The sequence below is a fragment of the Micropterus dolomieu genome, linkage group LG07, assembly GCF_021292245.1.
Source record: "Micropterus dolomieu isolate WLL.071019.BEF.003 ecotype Adirondacks linkage group LG07, ASM2129224v1, whole genome shotgun sequence".
NCBI lineage: Eukaryota > Metazoa > Chordata > Actinopteri > Centrarchiformes > Centrarchidae > Micropterus > Micropterus dolomieu.
The window spans coordinates 28,477,873-28,500,569 of record NC_060156.1 but is presented as its reverse complement, the minus strand read 5'-3'; the positions used below and the strand labels follow the sequence as shown (position 1 = coordinate 28,500,569).

The following is a 22,697-nucleotide window of genomic DNA, read 5'->3' as shown; positions in this document are numbered from 1 at the left end:
ACGCACAACATATAATTAACTGCATATTAAAATATGGTTACATATAAAAAAACAATATATAGGCCAACATTTATTTTTATTCATACATCTACATCTGTTAAAATTTTTCTGTGGGAACACCAAAATTATTCCAAAAAGAAACATCAATGACTGAGAAATTTCACTTTTAACAAACAAATTTTAATTTAAAAACAAATATAAGAATAGATTGGAATTTAGGTAATTATTTCCTATTAAATAGACAGTAAACGTTTTAGGAACAGTGATATTTGTATATAACACACTATGATATATGCTATTGAATGTAAAAGATCCCCTTTGCTCTGGTAGGTATTCTGCTGGCCCGAACAGGGAGAGTGAATGTCAAACACGCAAACCTGTTGATCGTGTGCTGTCCAGGATTTCTATACACACTAGCTTGTTTGCACTGGGTGTTACCCAAGATAAAATTGGAGGAAGTTAATGCTAACACACAGTGGAGGATAACTACACTGTGTGAACTGACTGCTGAAGCCAAAACATTGCTGTAGATGATTTTCCTCATCATATTCAAAGATTGTTTAAGGTTCTTATTGTTGTAGGGAAACTTCCACTCATCTGGCAATTTACTCTACATCATGGCGAGTTATCTTAAAATGTCAACTATAAAATGCCTAAAAAAGTTTGGGTTTTTTTGTGTTTTTGCATACACAAGGGGCACAAACTGGGACAACGTGGTTGCTGGGTTGTTATTTAAAATTGATTATAAAACGGGTAGCTAAAATCATGCGATCTGATTGGTTCAAAGTAATGGTATGCTATAATGAGCGTGTACGACTGCCTTGAAGTCAAATTCCTTTGCACAGTTCCATATCCCTCCGTGACAAAGTAACGTTAGATTACTCAAAAGAGATGAAAACAGGCTAAAATTTCCGAGCACATGAAGAATTACAGTAACACACAGGGGAGCACAAGGGGATTCATGTATGAACTGCGTGGCAACCCTCTCTTTCCTGTGTCGTCTCTGGATGAACATATTTCCCACCTTCTTCCAGCTGCACCAGCTTTTTATCGTCACCCAAGAAGAAATGTTCTTTTTCTGCTGTTGACAATGTTAGGTAAAATAACCGTTGAACATAAGTTTTTTTTAGGTTATCCCTTTAAGACATCATCTAACAATGCATTTGGTGTGCAGGTACACTCGAGAGCATATGGCTGTCATTCACCTGGCAACGATGTTGCCAAGAAGATGCAAGCAAACAGGAATTTGACAGACACAAACCACTGCTTCCACAGTACAACAATCAAAAACTCTCAGATGCAGGACTTAAAACAAGAGAGATTATGGCTGTGAGTGGCCACAAGTTGCAACCTCTTGTTTATTGTGGCAGCAACCTCCAGTGGCCTTACAACACAAACACATGATAAAGACAGTCACATTTTATATATAGCCGTCAAGTTGTACTCCTGTGGGGGTGGGTTGGGTGGAAGGTTCGCTACTTAGGGCCAATCCCATTTCACCCCTTGCCGCTACCCCTTGTTTTCGAGTGTACCCCTTGGCCCTTAAAACAGTTACAAGGGCCAAGGGGTTGAAATATTCCCCTACGAAATGGAACAACCCTTCAGGAACCCGACAGGTCATCAGTAGTCGACGATGGCTCTGACGTTAATAGAAGCAACGAGTTTTTACAGGATTTCTCCATGACAACGATTGAAAACAACTCTGTCTACCGCTGTGGTAATCTCTCTCGTATGGTAACGTTATATTACACATCAAGCATCTAACAAGTCACCAATTAAAAATAAAAAGCACAGCTTCATTACCAGGTTACTAACGTTACTAGCGAAGCTAGCTAACGAGACAAAATGCTAGCGGCTGAACTAGCGGGGGTTTTTATGATTGTTTTGAAAAAAATCACGATATTACGTTGAAATGACAGTAAACTCAGAATAGCCATGTGATCATAAGTTATACAAAGAAAATACTTGTATTCTGGGAACTTTCCTGCAGCCCTCCGTTTGGAGTGTGCCTTTGAAAAATCTCTGTTTCGAGGGCTATGTATCCCTCCCCCTTCGCCCTACCCCATAATCGGTAGGGCCAAGGGGTAGGGGCAAGGGGTGAAATGGGATTGAGCCTTAGCCGCCTTTCACCTGAGAGACCATTGTTCGGTTCCCTTCTGAAACAAGACTGATTTGTTTTTTTAAAAAAGTTAAATAGCGTTAGCTATGTTAGCTTCGTAATGTTTGCATTAGCCTGCTAGCTAACTATGTTAGTCTTAAAGGTGTTGACAGCACCCCCGTAGACGCTAACCCTTACCCTAAGCTTCACAGGGGTGTGAGTCTAAACCCAAGTCAGTGAGTTTATGCATGTTGACCAGTGAACCTATGTTGTATCACTGCGGTCTCCACGTGTTTATGTCATGTGACGTAGGTCACGTGATTTCCAAAATGTAGGTCCAATTGGTAAACAGAGTTTGAAATTGCCATTCTGGGAGGTATAGACAAACGACACAGGAAGGGGCACTATTGTAGAATTTTTGTATTGAATTTGGAAGCTTGTTAAAATGACCTCTGTTGTCATTTACTGTAGGTTAGAGGACTTGTTGGGAAACTTGGGGACTGGAGGAAGTGAAGCAGTATCCATTCCATGTCACAGAAAAACGCAAGCGCTGTACAAGCAGTTACCAAAGTCAGTCTACTGACGCTGGACAGTTTTTCAGTGGCTGCACAATAAAAAACATTATGCAAATAAATATAAATAAATAATCAAAGATTGAACGAAACCAAAATGCTAGTCTATGTGCAGGCAGCCAGCTGCGACTACTTTCTGCATTCATAAAGAAATGTCTATTGTTGAAATAAAACAAAATCAAATTGTAGTGTGTCTGTTACTTTTTTGCTATACTTGGTAACTGGTGTTAATTGAGTCTTTTGAAAATTTTATACTGATCTTTTAAAAATGTATAATTCATCAAAATTGTGTGTATCCTAAAGGTCAAACTAAAGTGTTTTTATTGCATTTCCTTCCTGGTAAAACATTTGCAACTGGACTTTATTGAATATACTCAGAGAACATTTATGTACATGTTTTTAGTTTCATGCTTTCTTTTGCAATGTAAACATCTGTTCCTCATGCTAATAAAACCCAATTGAATCGAAGTGACTGTGGTCCACAGGTCTAGCTCAGGCTTGTGGCTTGTGTCTTGCTACAATAACAATAACTACTGTGCAGTATATACAGATACATTCACCAGAATGCAGTTAACTTCACTGCAAAGTGTAAAAAACTTTGTGAATAATCTTCCACTGTTCTGTTTGTTTTCTTCACAGGAAGATGACAAGGCCTGGTGGTTGAGAAAACAAGAAAATTGGATTGCTGGACGGGTCACATGGCTCAAATCAACCTCTTGGATAACATTACCCACTGAGGGAGGAAATGGGAGCAAATATATTTATGAGAGAATGAGATAAATAAATGAACAAACTTCTCAATTCAGCCATTTAGATTCTTTAAAATTTTACCTGATGAGTTTCTGAGTGCAGATTTTTGTCACAATCAGTGGTGAGTTTACTTTGTGATGACCATCCTTTACTTGTTCCAACGCTGCTTTCACATCACATTAGAGTAATATAATAATCTCGACATACAAAAACTCTTCCAACTTTGTCTTCGAGGTTGGCATTCCACGTGCAAATGTTTGGCTTCGTCGGTGGAACATCAGTCCTCTCAGAGAAAGAAAGTTCTACCCCCCAATTTGTTATTATAGTAATATAATAATAATTAAGTCTTACAACTATATTCCGCCTCATATTACCCTTATACCAACATTGCATCAATTATTAACTGATATAAAAAGATTTCTGAAAGACTTTGCATTCCTTTGCTGCTGCTGTAACGTTACACATGAAAAGATGCCCCAATGTTTTTCATGAATGCAGCACACCGGGGTAAAGAGTATTCACTTGTCAGTTAATATCTCTGAGGTCATGCATCACCACTCTCCTTTAACATAAGGTCCATGACATGTGACCGGGGACTTAAGCCCAACTGGCTTACCTCATGATCACTTCACATGTTGTCCAAGTAATGACATGCCCAAAATAATTTCACCCAAACAGAATGATTCACCATTAGTCAGGCATTTTCCACATAATGTAAATGCAAATCAAAAGCTGTTACAGTGTGTTTAATAGTGTACTGCTATCAATAACAGGACCTTTTGAAGTAAAGTCAAGGAAGGCGGAGAGGAGGCATGTCTCCCTGCCTTTCTTCCTCCTGGTTAACTAGACATGTGATTAGCATTGCTGTCTGCTACTTAGTTTCCCCCGCAGTCAGCCTGGTCTGCTACTGCCTGCAGGCTACTCTGTCAACAGCAAGGTAAGTCATATATACATTAATGTTAAGAGAAAAAAAAGGTGTAAATTATGTTAATGCCTACATGTGTTGGAATCTCAGAGATGTTACTGTAATATTAATGTTGTTAATGTTAATGTTTTAGATTCATGCAACTTAAACTGTCAGTGGGCAACACTGATTTGGCTCATTTCACTGGACCAAACTTATGTCTAAAAAGGTTCCAACTTGTTAATAGAGACACCACTTATGAATTTCGTTTTTAAAAGCAAATGCCAAATAGCTTTTTTCAACTTTCTTAAATCTACTGAAAGGTTTCCAAGGTTGCCCCATTTAAATCTCCACATAAGAACAATGTAAAGAAGTTTGAATTGGAATGAAGTACAAATGTATGCTTTATCTGTACTCTACCTGGGAAACTATTCCAGGTTCCTGTGTCTCCACACCTGTTATCAAGCCAAACCTTCCTTTTGCAAACACAAGGAGTCCATTAAGTCTGCACCTGTTGAGTTGTGTGCATCAGCTGCAGACTTAATGCAGAAAATCCCTTAAAGACCACACAGTCTACAAATAAGATTTCACTGGCTAAGTAATAAGACTAGAACACAGTAATAAATAATATTATGACATTTTAAACTGCGTGTTTTCATAATGTTCCCTTGATACAACAGAGTAAGATGCCAAATTGCTCACACCCGCTAAGCAAATACACACAGATCTTTTGTATACTGCTGCTGAACTGAACTGTGCAAAAGTTGTAAGCAATATTTTTTATAGCTGGAGGACTACAATGTTCTACTCAGATTCTACCATTTAGATGTGACATGTTTGTCTGTTAAAGTAGATTAGGCTAGATTAGGCTTTTGGAAAATGTGATGTTCCTGAGCATTCCTACTCTTCTTTGATTATGTGTTTATCTGCAGTTCAGTGGTATAGTTTGTGTGTGTGTGTGTGTGTGTGTGTGTGTGTGTGTGTGTGTGTGTGTGTGTGTGTCTGTGTGTGTCTGTGTGTGTGGAATTACCTCATCCTCTGAAATCAATCATTATGAAACTGGACCAAGTGAAATGGTTGGGCAGGCTCTATTTAACAGAGACTTGATTAAATCCCTTCAGCAATGTGATGGTTGAACTGTGCCAAACCTTCCCGGATCACAGGACAGATGCATGTGGCAGAGAGGTTTTAAGCACCTAATCTAGATCAGTGCTTCAAGTCAATGATCAGTACTATTATTTTGGATGGTTTTGTTTGGTGAAAACAACAGCCCAATGAACGAGCACTGTGGATTTTGTATCAGTTGTGTATCAAATAAATTCCCGAAACATCCACCAATCAGCACCTAATGATGTATAGCGTCATTGTCAGTGCAGTACTGATTGATTATTTGGAAAAGTAATGCATGTGACTTACATTTTTACAATGGTGTTCTCACTGCAGTTCATCTTAAACATTAGTATTCTTGTAAAATCCTTATCTAACAATATCAGTGCTGACTAATGGCTTAACTTTGCCTTTTTTGCAAACAACTTATTGTATATTTTTATTACTCTACTATAGCCCAGCACCAGGAAGCCTGCCAGCTCACAGATTCACAATGCCTGGGACCACAGCAGGGAAGAAGCTGGATCTCTCCAAGCTCACAGATGAGGAGGCCAAACATGTTTGGGAAGTCGTCCAGCGAGATTTTGATCTGAGGAAGAAGGAGGAAGACAGACTTGGGTAAGTTAAAAATATCACATATCTGTTTTATTTCTATTTGATAAACATCTTTCCCTCAACTAACCACAGAAAGCCACCGTGTATATGGCTTAAGGATTAATCTCACTATTGATTTTCTCTTCTTTTATCTTAGTGGGGGTAAGTAGTAAGTAGTTTTGTTGCCTAAACCTAACCAAATTACAAGCATTTCACAACATTAACTACCCTCCGTTTCTCAAGGTTAACCCTTTGTATTATTTTGAAAGTCTAACTGGACCGCAGACTTGTATAGCCTATATAAATCTGGATCAGTATCTTAGACTAATCTTGACATTTGTTTTTTAATACTTATGAGGCTATTCTAATTCCACAGATAAACAGTCAGTGAACTGACACAGTGACAGCAATAACACAGCAATAGCTAAAATTAGCTAACATTCTTTCAAAAGATACATCAAAAGTTAGTTTATACATAGGTCAGTAAACTGGACACTGTAGACAAAAATACAACTTAAATGTGGTGTTTCATAGCACTCATAAAGGTGCAGAATTTAGTTGAGATTGACATGTCTTGACCAATATTCAGCAACTAACTAACGATCATTTTGATACACAAATCTGTCTGTCAAAGTCTACTTCATATATTTGGTAGCGTGAGTTATGAGTTCAATGCATTTTTAGGTTTTCAAAAATGATGTCCTCCCACCTCATAAGGCTCACCGTGGTTTGGTCTGCTGCCTACCCTTTGCAAACCCTCAGCAACTTTATTTCTAAAAAGCAATTAGCGACAAATCTAGTGAATTATTCAGACCAACAGAGAAATGAACAACAGTCTGTTATATTGTTGGCTAATTTATTGCCCTGCATTCTGCTCAGAGTAACCTCAGTCAGCGTCTCTCGTCTCTCGTCTCATACTGCATGCACGCAGGCAGGACTGACGTTGAGTTACTATAGTTATGGGGACACTGTTTGTCTCTGTCATTCTGAAACTTCATGACAACACAGAAGAGCAAGAACAGGGAGACAGAAAAAACTAGAGGAGAGGCACCACAGGAGGAGAACAGGCTGAAAACACAAGAGGAGAACATGCTGAAAACACAGGGAGAATAGGGGCTGAAGACACAAGAGGAGAACATGCTGAAAACACAGGGAGAATAGGGAGACAAAACAGGAGGAGAACATGCTGAAAACACAAGAGGAGAACATGCTGAAAACACAGGGAGAATAGGGAGACAAAACAGGAGGAGAACATGCTGAAAACACAGGAGGAGAACAGGGAGACAACACAGGAGGAGAACGGGGAGACAACACAGGAGGAGAACGGGGAGACAACACAGGAGGAGAACGGGGAGACAACACAGGAGGAGAACGGGGAGACAACACAGGAGGAGAACGGGGAGACAAAACAGGAGGAGAGCGGGGAGACAAAACAGGAGGAGAGCGGGGAGAAAACACTGGGAGAACGGGGAGACAGCACAGGAGGAGAACAGGGAGACAGCACAGGAGGAGAACGGGGAGACAGCACAGGAGGAGAACGGGGAGACAAAACAGGAAGACAACAGGCTGAAAACACAGGAGGAGAACAGGGAGACAAAACAGTAGGAGAACGGGCTGAAAACACAGGAGGAGAACAGGGAGGCCACACAGGAGGAGAACAGGGAGACAACACAGGAGGAGAACAGGGAGACAACACAGGAGGAGAACAGGAAGACAACACAGGAGGAGAACAGGAAGACAGAACAGGAGGAGAACAGGGAGACAACACAGGAGGAGAACAGGACGACAGAACAGGAGGAGAACAGGCTGAAAACACAGAAGGAGAACAGGCTGAAAACACAGAAGGAGAACAGGGAGACAAAACAGGAGGAGAACAGGCTGAAAACATAGGAGGAGAACAGGGAGACAAAACAGGAGGAGAACAGGGAGACAGCACAGGAGGAGAACAGGGAGACAGCACAGGAGGAGAACAGGGAGACAGCACAGGAGGAGAACAGGGAGACAGCACAGGAGGAGAACAGGGAGACAGCACAGGAGGAGAACAGGGAGACAAAACAGGAGGAGAACGGGGAGACAAAACAGGAAGACAACAGGCTGAAAACACAGGAGGAGAACAGGGAGACAAAACAGTAGGAGAACGGGCTGAAAACACAGGAGGAGAACAGGGAGACAAAACAGTAGGAGAACAGGGAGGCCACACAGGAGGAGAACAGGGAGACAACACAGGAGGAGAACAGGAAGACAGAACAGGAGGAGAACAGGGAGACAACACAGGAGGAGAACAGGCTGAAAACACAGGAGGAGAACAGGGAGACAAAACAGGAGGAGAACAGGCTGAAAACACAGGAGGAGAACAGGGAGACAGAACAGGAGGAGAACAGGCTGAAAACACAGAAGGAGAACAGGCTGAAAACACAGGAGGAGAGCAGGGAGACAAAACAGGAGGAGAGCAGGGAGACAAAACAGGAGGAGAACAGGCTGAAAACACTGGGAGAATAGGGAGACAAAACCGGAGGAGAATAGGGAGACAAAACCGGAGGAGAACAGGGAGACAAAACAGGAGGAGAACAGGGAGACAACACAGGAGGAGAACAGGGAGACAAAACAGGAGGAGAACAGGGAGACAAAACAGGAGGAGAGCAGGGAGACAAAACAGGAGGAGAGCAGGGAGACAGCACAGGAGGAGAACAGGGAGACAGCACAGGAGGAGAACAGGGAGACAGCACAGGAGGAGAACAGGGAGACAGCACAGGAGGAGAACAGGGAGACAGCACAGGAGGAGAAGAACAGGGAGACAGCACAGGAGGAGAACGGGGAGACAGCACAGGAGGAGAACGGGGAGACAAAACAGGAAGAGAACAGGCTGAAAACACAGGAGGAGAACAGGGAGACCAAACTGGAGGAGAACAGGCTGAAAACACAGGAGGAGAACAGGGAGACAAAACAGTAGGAGAACAGGGAGGCCACACAGGAGGAGAAAAGGGAGACAACACAGGAGGAGAACAGGACGACAGAACAGGAGGAGAACAGGAAGACAGAACAGGAGGAGAACAGGGAGACAACACAAGAGGAGAACAGGACGACAGAACAGGAGGAGAACAGGAAGACAGAACAGGAGGAGAGCAGGGAGACAACACAGGAGGAGAACATGGAGACAACACAAGAGGAGAACAGGGAGACAGCACAGGAGGAGAAGAACAGGAAGACAGAACAGGAGGAGAACAGGAAGACAGAACAGGAGGAGAACAGGAAGACAGAACAGGAGGAGAACAGAAAGACAGAACAGGAGGAGAACAGGAAGACAGAACAGGAGGAGAGCAGGGAGACAACACAGGAGGAGAACAGGCTGAAAACACAGGAGGAGAACAGGCTGAAAACACAGGGGGAGAACAGGGACACAACACAGGAGGAGAGCAGGGAGACAAAACAGGAGGAGAACAGGCTGAAAACACAGGAGGAGAACAGGGAGACAAAACAGTAGGAGAACGGGCTGAAAACACAGGAGGAGAACAGGGAGACAAAACAATAGGAGAACAGGGAGACCACACAGGAGGAGAACAGGGAGACAAAACAGGAGGAGAACAGGGAGACAACACAGGAGGAGAACAGGGAGACAACACAGGAGGAGAGCAGGAAGACAGAACAGGAGGAGAGCAGGAAGACAGAACAGGAGGAGAACAGGCTGAAAACACAGGAGGAGAACAGGGAGACAAAACAGGAGGAGAACAGGCTGAAAACACAGGAGGAGAACAGGGAGACAACACAGGAGGAGAGCAGGGAGACAAAACAGGAGGAGAACAGGCTGAAAACACTGGGAGAACAGGGAGACAACACAGGAGGAGAACAGGGAGACAACACAGGAGGAGAACAGGGAGACAACACAGGAGGAGAACAGGGAGACAGCACAGGAGGAGAGCAGGGAGACAACACAGGAGGAGAGCAGGTAGACAGCACAGGAGGAGAACAGGGAGACAGCAAAGGAGGAGAACAGGGAGACAGCAAAGGAGGAGAATAGGTAGACAAAAAAGGAGGAGAACAGGAAGACAGAACAGGAGGAGAGTAGGGAGACAACACAGGAGGAGAACAGGCTGAAAACACAGGAGGAGAACAGGGAGACAAAACAGGAGGAGAACAGGGAGAAAACACAGGAGGAGAACAGGGAGACAAAACAGGAGGAGAGCAGGGAGACAAAACAGGAGGAGAACAGGCTGAAAACACTGGGAGAACGGGGAGACAACACAGGAGGAGAATAGGGAGACAAAACCGGAGGAGAACAGGCTGAAAACACAGGAGGAGAACAGGGAGACAAAACAGGAGGAGAACGGGCTGAAAACACAGGAGGAGAACAGGGAGACAAAACAGGAGGAGAACAGGAAGACAGAACAGGAGGAGAGCAGGGAGACCACACAGGAGGAGAACAGGACGACAGAACAGGAGGAGAACAGGAAGACAGAACAGGAGGAGAGCAGGGAGACAACACAGGAGGAGAACAGGATGACAGAACAGGAGGAGAATAGGAAGACAGAACAGGAGGAGAGCAGGGAGACAACACAGGAGGAGAACAGGCTGAAAACACAGGAAGAGAACAGGCTGAAAACACAGGAGGAGAACAGGCTGAAAACACAGGAGGAGAACAGGCTGAAAACACAGGAGGAGAACAGGGAGACAAAACAGGAGGTGAACAGGGAGACAAAACAGGAGGAGAACGGGGAGACAGGAGGAGAACAGGTAGACAACACATGAGGAGAACAGGGAGACAGCATAGGAGGAGAAAAGGCTGAAAACACAGGAGGAGAACAGGGAGACAGCACAGGAGGAGTGCAGGCTTAAAACACAGGAGGAGAACAGGGAGACAGCACAGGAGGAGAACAGGCTGAAAACACAGGAGGAGAACAGGGAGACAGCACAGGAGGAGAACAGGGAGACAAAACAGGAGGAGAACAGGCTGAAAACACAGGAGGAGAACAGGGAGACAACACAGGAGGAGAGCAGGGAGACAAAACAGGAGGAGAACAGGCTGAAAACACTGGGAGAACGGGGAGACAACACAGGAGGAGAATAGGGAGACAAAACAGGAGGAGAACGGGCTGAAAACACAGGAGGAGAACAGGGAGACAGCACAGGAGGAGAACGGGCTGAAAACACAGGAGGAGAACAGGACGACAGAACAGGAGGAGAACAGGAAGACAGAACAGGAGGAGAGCAGGGAGACAACACAGGAGGAGAACAGGGAGACAACACAGGAGGAGAACAGGGAGACAACACAGGAGGAGAACGGGGAGACAGGAGGAGAACAGGTAGACAACACATGAGGAGAACAGGGAGACAGCATAGGAGGAGAAAAGGCTGAAAACACAGGAGGAGAACAGGGAGACAGCACAGGAGGAGTGCAGGCTTAAAACACAGGAGGAGAACAGGGAGACAGCACAGGAGGAGAACAGGCTGAAAACACAGGAGGAGAACAGGGAGACAACACAGGAGGAGAGCAGGGAGACAGCACAGGAGGAGACCAGGCTTAAAACACAGGAGGAGAACAGGCTGAAAACACAGGAGGAGAGCAGGGAGACAGCACAGGAGGATAGCAGGCTTAAAACACAGGAGGAGAGCAGGCTTAAAACACAGGAGGAGAACAGGGAGACAACACAGGAGGAGAACAGGCTGAAAACACAGGAGGAGAACAGGCTGAAAACACAGGAGGAGAACAGGCTGAAAACACAGGAGGAGAACAGGCTGAAAACACAGGAGGAGAACAGGGAGACAGAACAGGAGGAGAACGGGCTGAAATCACAGGAGGAGAACAGGGAGACAAAACAGGAGGAGAACAGGCTGAAAACACAGGAGGAGAACAGGGAGACAGCACAGGAGGAGAACAGGCTGAAAACACAGGAGGAGAACAGGCTGAAAACACAGGAGGAGAACAGGGAGACAAAACTGTAGGAGAACGGGCTGAAAACACAGGAGGAGAACAGGGAGACAAAACAGGAGGAGAACAGGCTGAAAACATAGGAGGAGAACGGGCTGAAAACACAGGAGGAGAACAGGGAGACCAAACAGGAGGAGAACAGGCTGAACCACAGGAGGAGAACAGGGAGACAAAACAGGAGGAGAACGGGCTGAAATCACAGGAGGAGAACAGGGAGACAAAACAGAAGGAGAACAGGCTGAAAACACAGGAGGAGAACAGGGAGACAGCACAGGAGGAGAACAGGCTGAAAACACAGGAGGAGAACAGGGAGACAGCACAGGAGGAGAACAGGCTGAAAACACAGGAGGAGAACAGGCTGAAAACACAGGAGGAGAACAGGGAGACAAAACTGTAGGAGAACGGGCTGAAAACACAGGAGGAGAACAGGGAGACAAAACAGGAGGAGAACAGGCTGAAAACATAGGAGGAGAACGGGCTGAAAACACAGGAGGAGAACAGGGAGACCAAACAGGAGGAGAACAGGCTGAACCACAGGAGGAGAACAGGGAGACAAAACAGGAGGAGAACGGGCTGAAATCACAGGAGGAGAACAGGGAGACAAAACAGAAGGAGAACAGGCTGAAAACACAGGAGGAGAACAGGGAGACAGCACAGGAGGAGAACAGGCTGAAAACACAGGAGGAGAACAGGGAGACAGCACAGGAGGAGAACAGGCTGAAAACACAGGAGGAGAACAGGCTGAAAACACAGGAGGAGAACAGGGAGACAACGCTGTAGGAGAACGGGCTGAAAACACAGGAGGAGAACAGGCTGAAAACACAGGAGGAGAACAGGGAGACAAAACAGGAGGAGAACAGGCTGAAAACACAGGAGGAGAACAGGCTGAAAACACAGGAGGAGAACAGGGAGACCAAACAGGAGGAGAACAGGCTGAACCACAGGAGGAGAACAGGGAGACAAAAGAGGACGAGAACAGGCTGAAATCACTGGAGGAGAACAGGGAGACAAAACAGGAGGAGAACAGGCTGAAAACACAGGAGGAGAACAGGGAGACAGCACAGGAGGAGAACAGGCTGAAAACACAGGAGGAGAACAGGCTGAAAACACAGGAGGAGAACAGGGAGACAACGCTGTAGGAGAACGGGCTGAAAACACAGGAGGAGAACAGGCTGAAAACACAGGAGGAGAACAGGGAGACAAAACAGGAGGAGAACAGGCTGAAAACACAGGAGGAGAACAGGCTGAAAACACAGGAGGAGAACAGGGAGACCAAACAGGAGGAGAACAGGCTGAACCACAGGAGGAGAACAGGGAGACAAAAGAGGACGAGAACAGGCTGAAATCACTGGAGGAGAACAGGGAGACAAAACAGGAGGAGAACAGGCTGAAAACACAGGAGGAGAACAGGGAGACAGCACAGGAGGAGAACAGGCTGAAAACACAGGAGGAGAACAGGGAGACAAAACAGGAGGAGAAAAGGGAGACAACACAGGAGGAGAACAGGCTGAAAACACAGGAGGAGAATAGGCTGAAAACACAGGAGGAGAATAGGGAGACAACACAGGAGGAGAACAGGCTGAAAACACAGGAGGAGAACCGGGAGACAACACAGGAGGAGAACAGGCTGAAAACACAGGAGGAGAACAGGCTGAAAACACAGGAAGAGAACAGGCTGACAACACAGGAGGAGAGCAGAGAGACAACACAGGAGGAGAGCAGAGAGACAACACAGGAGGAGAGCAGGGAGACAGCACAGGAGGAGAGCAGGGAGACAGCACAGGAGGAGAGCAGGGAGACAGCACAGGAGGAGAACAGGGAGACAACACAGGAGGAGAACAGGCTGAAAACACAGGAGGAGAACAGGCTGAAAACACAGGAGGAGAACAGGCTGAAAACACAGGAGGACAACAGGGAGACAAAACAGGAGGAGAACAAGGAGACAACACAGGAGGAGAACAGGGAGACAGCACAGGAGGAGAACAGGGAGACAGCACAGGAGGAGAACAGGGAGACAGCACAGGAAGAGAACAGGGAGACAGCACAGGAGGAGAACGGGGAGACAACACAGGAGGAGAACAGGGAGACAACACAGGAGGAGAGCAGGAGGACAGAACAGGAGGAGAGCAGGCTTAAAACACAGGAGGAGAACAGGGAGACAACACAGGAGGAGAACAGGCTGAAAACACAGGAGGAGAACAGGGAGACAGCACAGAGAACAGGGAGACAACACAGGAGGAGAACAGGGAGACAGCACAGGAGGAGAACAGGGAGACAACACAGGAGGAGAACAGGGAGACAACACAGGAGGAGAACAGGGAGACAACACAGGAGGAGTACAGGGAGACAACACAGGAGGAGAGCAGGGAGACAGCAAAGGAGGAGAGCAGGGAGACAACACAGGAGGAGAGCAGGGAGACAAAACAGGAGGAGAGCAGGGAGACAACACAGGAGGAGAGCAGGGAGACAAAAGAGGAGGAAAACAGGCTGAAAACACAGGAGGAGAACAGCACAGGAGGAGAACAGGGAGACAAAACAGGAGGAGAAAAGGCTGAACACACAGGAGGAGAACAGGGAGACAGCAAAGGAGGAGAGCAGGGAGACAACACAGGAGGAGAGCAGGGAGACAGCACAGGAGGAGAACAGGGAGACAAAACAGGAGGAGAGCAAGGAGAACAGGCTGAAAACACAGGAGGAGAACAGGGAGACAGCACAGGAGGAGAACAGGGAGACAGCACAGGAGGAGAACAGGGAGACAACACAGGAGGAGAACAGGGAGACAACACAGGAGGACAGCAGGGAGACAGCAAAGGAGGAGAGCAGGGAGACAACACAGGAGGAGAGCAGGGAGACAAAACAGGAGGAGAGCAGGGAGACAAAACAGGAGGAGAGCAGGGAGACAGCACAGGAGGAGAGCAGGGAGACAAAAGAGGAGGAAAACAGGCTGAAAACACAGGAGGAGAACAGCACAGGAGGAGAACAGGGAGACAAAACAGCAGGAGAAAAGGCTGAGCACACAGGAGGAGAACAGGGAGACAACACAGGAGGAGAGCAGGGAGACAACACAGGAGGAGAACAGGGAGGTAAACTGTCTTTACAGCCTGTAATGCTTGATAATTGATAAACTGCTGGGGGGTTATTGACAGAAGATTGTTGATCTTTTTGGTTTGAATTTCGTAAAAACTGAGGGGAAAATACGTGCTGTACTCTCTTCCTGAAGGCAGAGTTCTAACATAATGTCCCCAACAAATGATTCAGTCATTTGCTCCTAACTCACTGAGCTACTGTTCACGTGTCTCCTTGGCAATAGATGGATGGTTTAGATATTACACTGTGGGAAGAAGAGGTTTAGAGGGAATTCCCCCTCATCCTAATGCAGCAGCAGCAGCTTTAGGGCTCTAGGAAGGGTAGGAAACACATTGTCAAAGCATGACCTGCAAATGTGTGCATTTCTTATCTGTCTACATTGTTTTATGCTAAAGTTACCGAACTATGAAACTGGTAATGTATGAAATCTAACTGTAAGTATATATGCAGTATTTTTTACAATTTAAATTACAGAAATTGCAAATAGGACAAGATTAATTATTTAAGATACCCCGAGGCAAACATTACCTGTAGGACCCTATTGACACCACTCAGACATCTCCCACCCCGCAAATGACACATGGGAGCCTCATCATATTTTACCTAGAAAAACTGTCAGTTCTAACCATCAGTTAGTGTAATCAAACACATGACATATTTAGGAACAGACACCAGTTAAGCATTATATATATCCAGTTTGTAAGTTGTGACCTTTTACGCAACTGCACACCCGTAGTCAATTCACACAGGTGTTTTCACTAAAGAAGTGTGTTCTGGATTGACTTCAGAATCAGAGTAACAGGAAACGCCTGTGAGGGTTTGCAGAGCCTTTAACTGGTCCTAATGTCTATCTTGATATGACAAATCTGTTATTGTGTCTAAAACATGGATATTTTTTATTACTGTGTAGTATTTTTCTAAGATCGTTATCTGATACAAATTGATTTCCTGCTTTTTCAGACAGTATTATGATCTCCAGAAATAAATATCTCAGTGTTGTTTCTGGGCAGCTTATCTCATCTGAGCCACTTTAAAATGTTCCAGACTTTAGATTACTTTTTGAATTTATTCAGAAGATTTTCTGTAGTTCCTTGTTTTCCATCCTGTTAAACATAGTGCTCTCTTCTCTCTTCCCTTCCCTAGCCTGCATTTCCCAAAGAAAAAATGGATCAGACTTTGGTTATGAAGTGAGATTAATTTTTGTCAATGTACATTTTCATTTATTCTTGGAGATCTACCACTCTACCAAAAGGCAAGCCAAGGAGTTGGCCTTTTCTATATGGGCCATGCATATTTGTCTGAGTTTGTGAGCTTCCTTCACAAATACAGGACAGCAATGTCCTTCTTCAATTCCAACCACTTAGGTTGCGATCCCTGCCAAGGTTCTTTAGCTATTTGTTTTGCAATCTAAACAAGCCGTTGTTTGCTGCTGAGGCAACTGGGTGTTGTTTTCATCCAGAGTGTCTGCAATCTATAAATAGGTGCAGATCTTCATGTGGTTTACATATAAAACTGTCACGCCTAAATCTTGTAAAACCAAAGAATCATAAAACGAAATAAGTTATTTTGGCAAAGATTTAGACTTTGTTTTGCAACTCCACCAAAATAACAGACCTCATCAAATATTCTATTATAATATATAAGTGTGTTTTATCAAAATTTTCATCTACCAATACTTAACAGGGGTTGATTTATTTTAAAAGTATTTGTTTTGCTGCAAGGCTCAAATGATTTCACATGAAGCAAATTTACAGTAGCAGCCATTGCAGACATGTCAACCTGAAGTCTATAATGCATTAATCCCTAAAAGACTTTCTAAGAATTTCCTGTGAAGCATCATTGACAGCTGCACTAGTCAATATTTAAATATTAACAATGGATCAAATGACTATGTGTAATGTGAAAGATGTCCCTCATAGTGATGAACCAACCGTTCATCATAACAGCCATAAGGTGATAATATGTCACTGTCACTGCAATATTTATTAATGAAGATGTTATAATCAATATTGTTACTGTATTTCCGCATTTCCACTGCGGATGACAGTGTTTGCTTAGCACCAAACAGCAGAGGTGAGCATTTATCAACTTAAGAGATATATTTTTCTCAGCAGTCGGTGGAGAACAAAACAGAGCTAAAAGGAGAGGGTATATGGACACAAACACGACTGAATGAATGCTAATGTTGCTCTGCGGATATGTATTTGGATATGTACATAGTCAATTCTTTGCTAACACATTTATCGACTTAAAACATATATGTCTGCGTTGTGTTTACTGCTTGCTTTAAAGACTCACTGCTGTATGTTCTGAATCATATCCTTAAATTTGCAGCTTTCTAAGCAGAGCTTCCTGCACAAAGATGAAAATAACTTGTGATGTTTGCTAGTTTGCTAAATATGGATAGTTACCGGTCATATAGTCTATCTATTTGCAGTCAAACCCAAGTAATGCATTTCCAATTTTAATTGTCATTGTCATCATTATTAATAAATAGGCTGTTTGAAAATTGTCTTTTGGAACCGTAGCTACAAAGTTAATATGAAGCTGCTGGGTCTTTCTCTGGAAAGCATTATGTTTTAACCCTAATCCTCTGTGTGTGTCTGTGCCAGAGTGTGTGTCAGTCTCTCTCTTTTATCTCTCTCTGATTCTCACTTTCACCAGCCCCATGAATAATATAATCACTGACTTCATGCAGAGGCAAAGTGGAGAATATGAGATTATGTTATGAAGATGAAAGCCTGAGAGATAATCACACCAACTCAAACTCGGTTAAGAACATCTGAAACAAGAAGTTCGCTTAAACTAGAGATGGTTTGATTTGTGTGGACAGACATGGTGAGAAGATCACCATGTATGGGAACACTCAGTTACTTTGCTCTTTGTATCTCTCTGTGTCTAAGTGATTTTCTGGCTACCGCACACAGATTCCTGAGCTTTTAAACAAAAACTAGGAGTACCTAGGATTTTGAGGACATAAATAAGTGCACTTAATGTTACTTGGTAAAACTTACCTGAAAATGAACATAGACACACCAACTACACTGCTCAAAAAATAAAGGGAACACTAAAATAACACATCCTAGATCTGAATGAATGAAATAATCTCATTAAATACTCATAGTTGAATGTGCTGACAACAACACTGACAACATCTATCAACCCATGGAGGTCTGGATTTGGAGTCACACTCAAAATCAAAGTTGAAAACCACACTACAGGCCGATCCAACTTTGATGTAATGTCCTTAAAACAAGTCAAAATGAAGCTCAGTAGTGTGTGTGGCCTCCACGTGCCTGTATGACCTCCCTACAACGCCTGGGCATGCTCCTGATGAGGTGGCGGACGGTCTCCTGAGGAATCTCCTCCCAGACCTGGACTGAAGCATCTGTGGTGCAACGTGGCGTTGGTGGATGGAACGAGACATGATGTCCCAGATGTGCTCAATTGGATTCAGGTCTGGGGAACGGGCGGGCCAGTCCATAGCATCAATGCCTTCCTCTTGCAGGAACTGCTGACACACTCCAGCCACATGAGGTCTAGCATTGTGTTGCATTAGGAGGAACCCAGGGCCAACCGCACCAGCATATGGTCTCACAAGGGATCTCGGTACCTAATGGCAGTCAGGCTACCTCTGGCGAGCACATGGAGGGCTGTGCGGCCCCCCAAAGAAATGCCACCCCACACCATTACTGACCCACCGCCAAACCGGTCATGCTGGAGGATGTTGCGGGCAGCAGAACGTCTGTCACATGTGCTCAGTGTGAACCTGCTTTCATCTGTGAAGAGCACAGGGCGCCAGTGGCGAATTTGCCAATCTTGGTGTTCTCTGGCAAATTGCAAACGTCCTGCACGGTGTTGGGCTGTAAGCACAACCCCCACCTGTGGACGTCGGGCCCTCATACCACCCTCATGGAGTCTGTTTCTGACCGTTTGAGCAGACACATGCACATTTGTGGCCTGCTGGAGGTCATTTTGCAGGGCTCTGGCGGTGCTCCTCCTGCTCCTCCTTGCACAAAGGCGGAGGTAGCGGTCCTGCTGCTGGGTTGTTGCCCTCCTACGGCCTCCTCCACATCTCCTGATGTACCGGCCTGTCTCCTGGTAGCGCCTCCATGCTCTGGACACTACGCTGACAGACACAGCAAACCTTCTTGCCACAGCTCGCATTGATGGGCCATCCTGGATGAGCTGCACTACCTGAGCCACTTGTGTGGGTTGTAGACTCCGTCTCATGCTACCACTAGAGTGAAAGCACCGCCAGCATTCAAAAGTGACCAAAACATCAGCCAGGAAGCATAGGAACTGAGAAGTGGTCTGTGGTCACCACCTGCAGAACCACTCCTTTATTGGGGGGGTCTTGCTAATTGCCTATAATTTCCACCTGTTGTCTATTCCATTTGCACAACAGCATGTGAAATTGATTGTCAATCAGTGTTGCTTCCTAAGTGGACAGTTTGATTTCACAGGAGTGTGATTGACTTGAAGTTACATTGTGTTGTTTAAGTGTTCCCTTTATTTTTTTGAGCAGTGTATTTGTCAACATGTTTCTGAAAAATAGCAACAAATGTTAAAAAAAAACAAATGAAGATGATTTGAGAAATGTTTATTTGCACAATAAGAAAATATGCAATGCAATGTAAATAAAAGAAACAAATGTACATTGTCCAAGAATTTTGTGTTTCCCTTGATATAAATAAACTATTCAACTATAAGTTAGTGATGAAAATGTCTCCAGAATGCAGGAAATTAAGTGTTAAATGCTCAAAATCTTCAGGGGGAGGACTGTGTGATTGTGCATTGTCACATCTTGTGAGCTAATTGTATCACTGCACCATTGATCTGAGCCCTCCAATGTCCCCAGCACAAAGTGACGCCCTTGGATATAGATATACAATACTATGAGAAAAAAAAAACCTTTGTTGTGAATTGGCGCTATATAAAGAAAACTGCATTGTTGATTAGGGGTTGTAATTAATACATTTGCTGTGTGACATTAACGTCCACTGCTCACTTTTAAGGTCCGACATTACGTTACAGTGAATGGTAACATTATAGCCTAATTATGACAGTTCCAGTTAAGAGCAGTAATACTAATAGCTACTTACCAGTCGGTCCTCTATGTCTGCCACGCCTATTCTCGCTGTTTTAACGGCCCTCTTACTTTATTGTTTTTAATATGTTGTGCCGTTTTCATCTTAAACCTTCTTCATTCGCTTTTACACGCTGTGTGTAAAGTAGCTGCACACATCTTCTTTTATTTATTTAATGTATTTAACAGGGACGGTGCACATTGTAGTTAGACTTCAATGTAAATGTATGGGAGTTAGCTAAATAGCTCATTTTCATCCGTAATTCCTGAGCAGGTTATAACTAACTAATGTCCAACATCATCAATACATCAGTACAGTGCTGCAACAAGAGAAACACACTAAACTTTTCCATTTCAGCATGACTGTGATCGACCGTGTGGTCTCTTGAAGAAAGCCGTTAACGCCCATTTATCTGAATTACTTACACCTGTGGGTCTGGGGTCCTTTTGAAATTTTTATTTTACACATAATTGAATAGACATGAGATAACAATTAGCTACTTGACGTACACTCACTCCTCCCTTTTATCTTCCTAGATGCAACAGTGGAGTATAAATGAGACCGCTATACCCTTACGGAGACTATCACAGCGCCGCACACAGATCAAACACCCCATGTGTCCAGTAGATGGCGCCACACGTCGAGTTTATAACGCCACACGCCCATGACACACGCCGACAGGTTTTTTTCTGTTGCATTGCCATGCGACAGTCATCCAAGTGCCAACATCATCCCCGGAGCGACTGCGCAAGCGCACGACGATCCCATTCTTGTCCTGCAGGCAGCATTCCGGGTGGAGAGTGTGAGAGAAAGAGAGAAAGACAGGAGAGATTTGAGGCCGCACACTGTGTATTTACAACAAGGAATACGAGCTGTATGTTCCACCCAGCTGCGGCGTTCAAGCGGGATATGGTAAGTAGAAACAGGAATGATGTAGAGACACCTCCTCGCCACCTTGTCACATTTTTTCTCTCTTTGTGTTGCCTGTCTGCTCGGCTGTGAACTGACGTTTCATTGAAAGGTAGGGCTTCGCTGCGGGCTAGCTTTAGCTTTTACTAACTTACACACCTAACGTCGCTACGTCTGGTACAGTGGGAAGGTTTGCCAGACCCACTGTTTTAGAGAGAAACAAAGAAAATGAATGTTTCATGGCCACGGAGGGAAAGTACAGGGGAGGCTTTCATGTGTCATGTTAGCAGTGTCTAGAATCTGTCAAGGCGCTCCTTCGTTGGGCAGTGCTAGCACTGATGGCCAGGCTCTGAGCTAGCTGGAGCTCAGCTAACGTTGTTAAAAAAAAATAAATAAAAAGCATGTGTGGTTTATCATAGTTGAGAGAAAGACCAGTGCTGCACATACATATACAGTAATACAAATGAGCTTCAGCTAGACGTCCTATGCACATTTCATCTGATGCATTGCTTCTCACTAGGTAACTGTTTATCTTTATTATCTCTGATAAATAAACTAAGTTAACTGTAGTGGAAAGTGTATATTGCTGGTGAGGGATTAAGCTAATAATTAAGTAACAACCAACCGTTGTCTTTGAAGAATTTATTAATAAAAAGGAAGTACTACAACGTTAATCAGCTGGGCCAGAGGTTCTGTCTCCTAGGACAGTCACTAACGTCTGGCCCAGAGCAAAGGGATAAATAATCATTTACACAGTCTAGGTTTTTATGGTTTGGGATCAGATATCCTCTCTCAGCCTTGAATGAACATTCAAGGAGAGGAGAGGAACAGCAAGTAAGGAAAACAATATCACAGCTGTGGCATAAACCTGAGTAAATGTGGACAGACTAACATAAAGAGTATAATGACAAAGTTCATAATGAGAGAAAAGGATGAAAAACCTTATACACAACATAAACATTAATAGTAATAATAACAATAATAAAAGAACATGTATAAAAGATTAAATATAAGAGGAAACAATTTTCTGCCGTTATATTAACAAATACATTTAGCAACAATAGTCAACTAGTAAATAGGGAAATTTCTCACATTACTTAGTGTTTCAACAATATGATTGCACTAATGAGGAGGGAATAATTCACACACTGACACAACAAGAAGGTCATAGTCCAGTGAAGCTGGCCCATATCTTCAGCTGCTTCAAGACATGCAGGTTTGATTTTCACTTCCCAGAACAAAAGGCACACGTCTGATAGAGGCTGTTCAAGCATTCCTTTCTGCTAGATTGTCTTATCACACGAAAAGCCTGGTGTTATTTGAAGGGAAGACGCAGAGTCAGCATATGATCGAGCAGCTTGGAGCTGGAGTAAAGAAACACCGCAGTGAGGTCCTTGTGTCTTATTTATTTGAAGCTTCTAAATAAGCTCAACCCCAGAGCCCCTGGGTCTCCACGGCAGCCGTGGGTTGTCCAGCTGGGCATTTGACGCTGTCAGAGATGGGGGTGGGGATTCATTCAGAGCCTTGATTCAGAGCCTTGATTCAGCTGTCTTTTTCATTTTGTTTTTGAATGTATACCTCCTTTCAATTTTTGATTATATTTCTGAAAGTACATTTGTTGTTTAAGCAGCACTGGCTGTAACTCTCATCACCAGCTGCGGGT

The 22,697-nt window shown here is 44.3% G+C and overlaps 1 protein-coding gene across 6 annotated transcripts in view; it reads left to right on the top strand.

Annotated features, from left to right (window-relative positions):
* Positions 1 to 3,981: 3,981 nt before the first annotated feature.
* mlphb (melanophilin b) overlaps positions 3,982 to 22,697 on the top strand; it is a 47,120-nt gene continuing 28,404 nt past the window's right edge. For 5 of the 6 annotated variants that reach the window (XM_046053087.1, XM_046053084.1, XM_046053086.1 and 2 more), the window contains exons 1-2: positions 3,982 to 4,357; positions 5,888 to 6,049. In XM_046053087.1, the coding sequence (XP_045909043.1) occupies positions 4,233 to 4,357; positions 5,888 to 6,049 (287 nt within the window). In that variant the 5' untranslated portion in view covers positions 3,982 to 4,232. Of the gene's footprint in view, positions 4,358 to 5,871; positions 6,050 to 22,697 lie in introns of those variants that run through there. The other variant, XM_046053089.1, reaches the window with a different exon arrangement.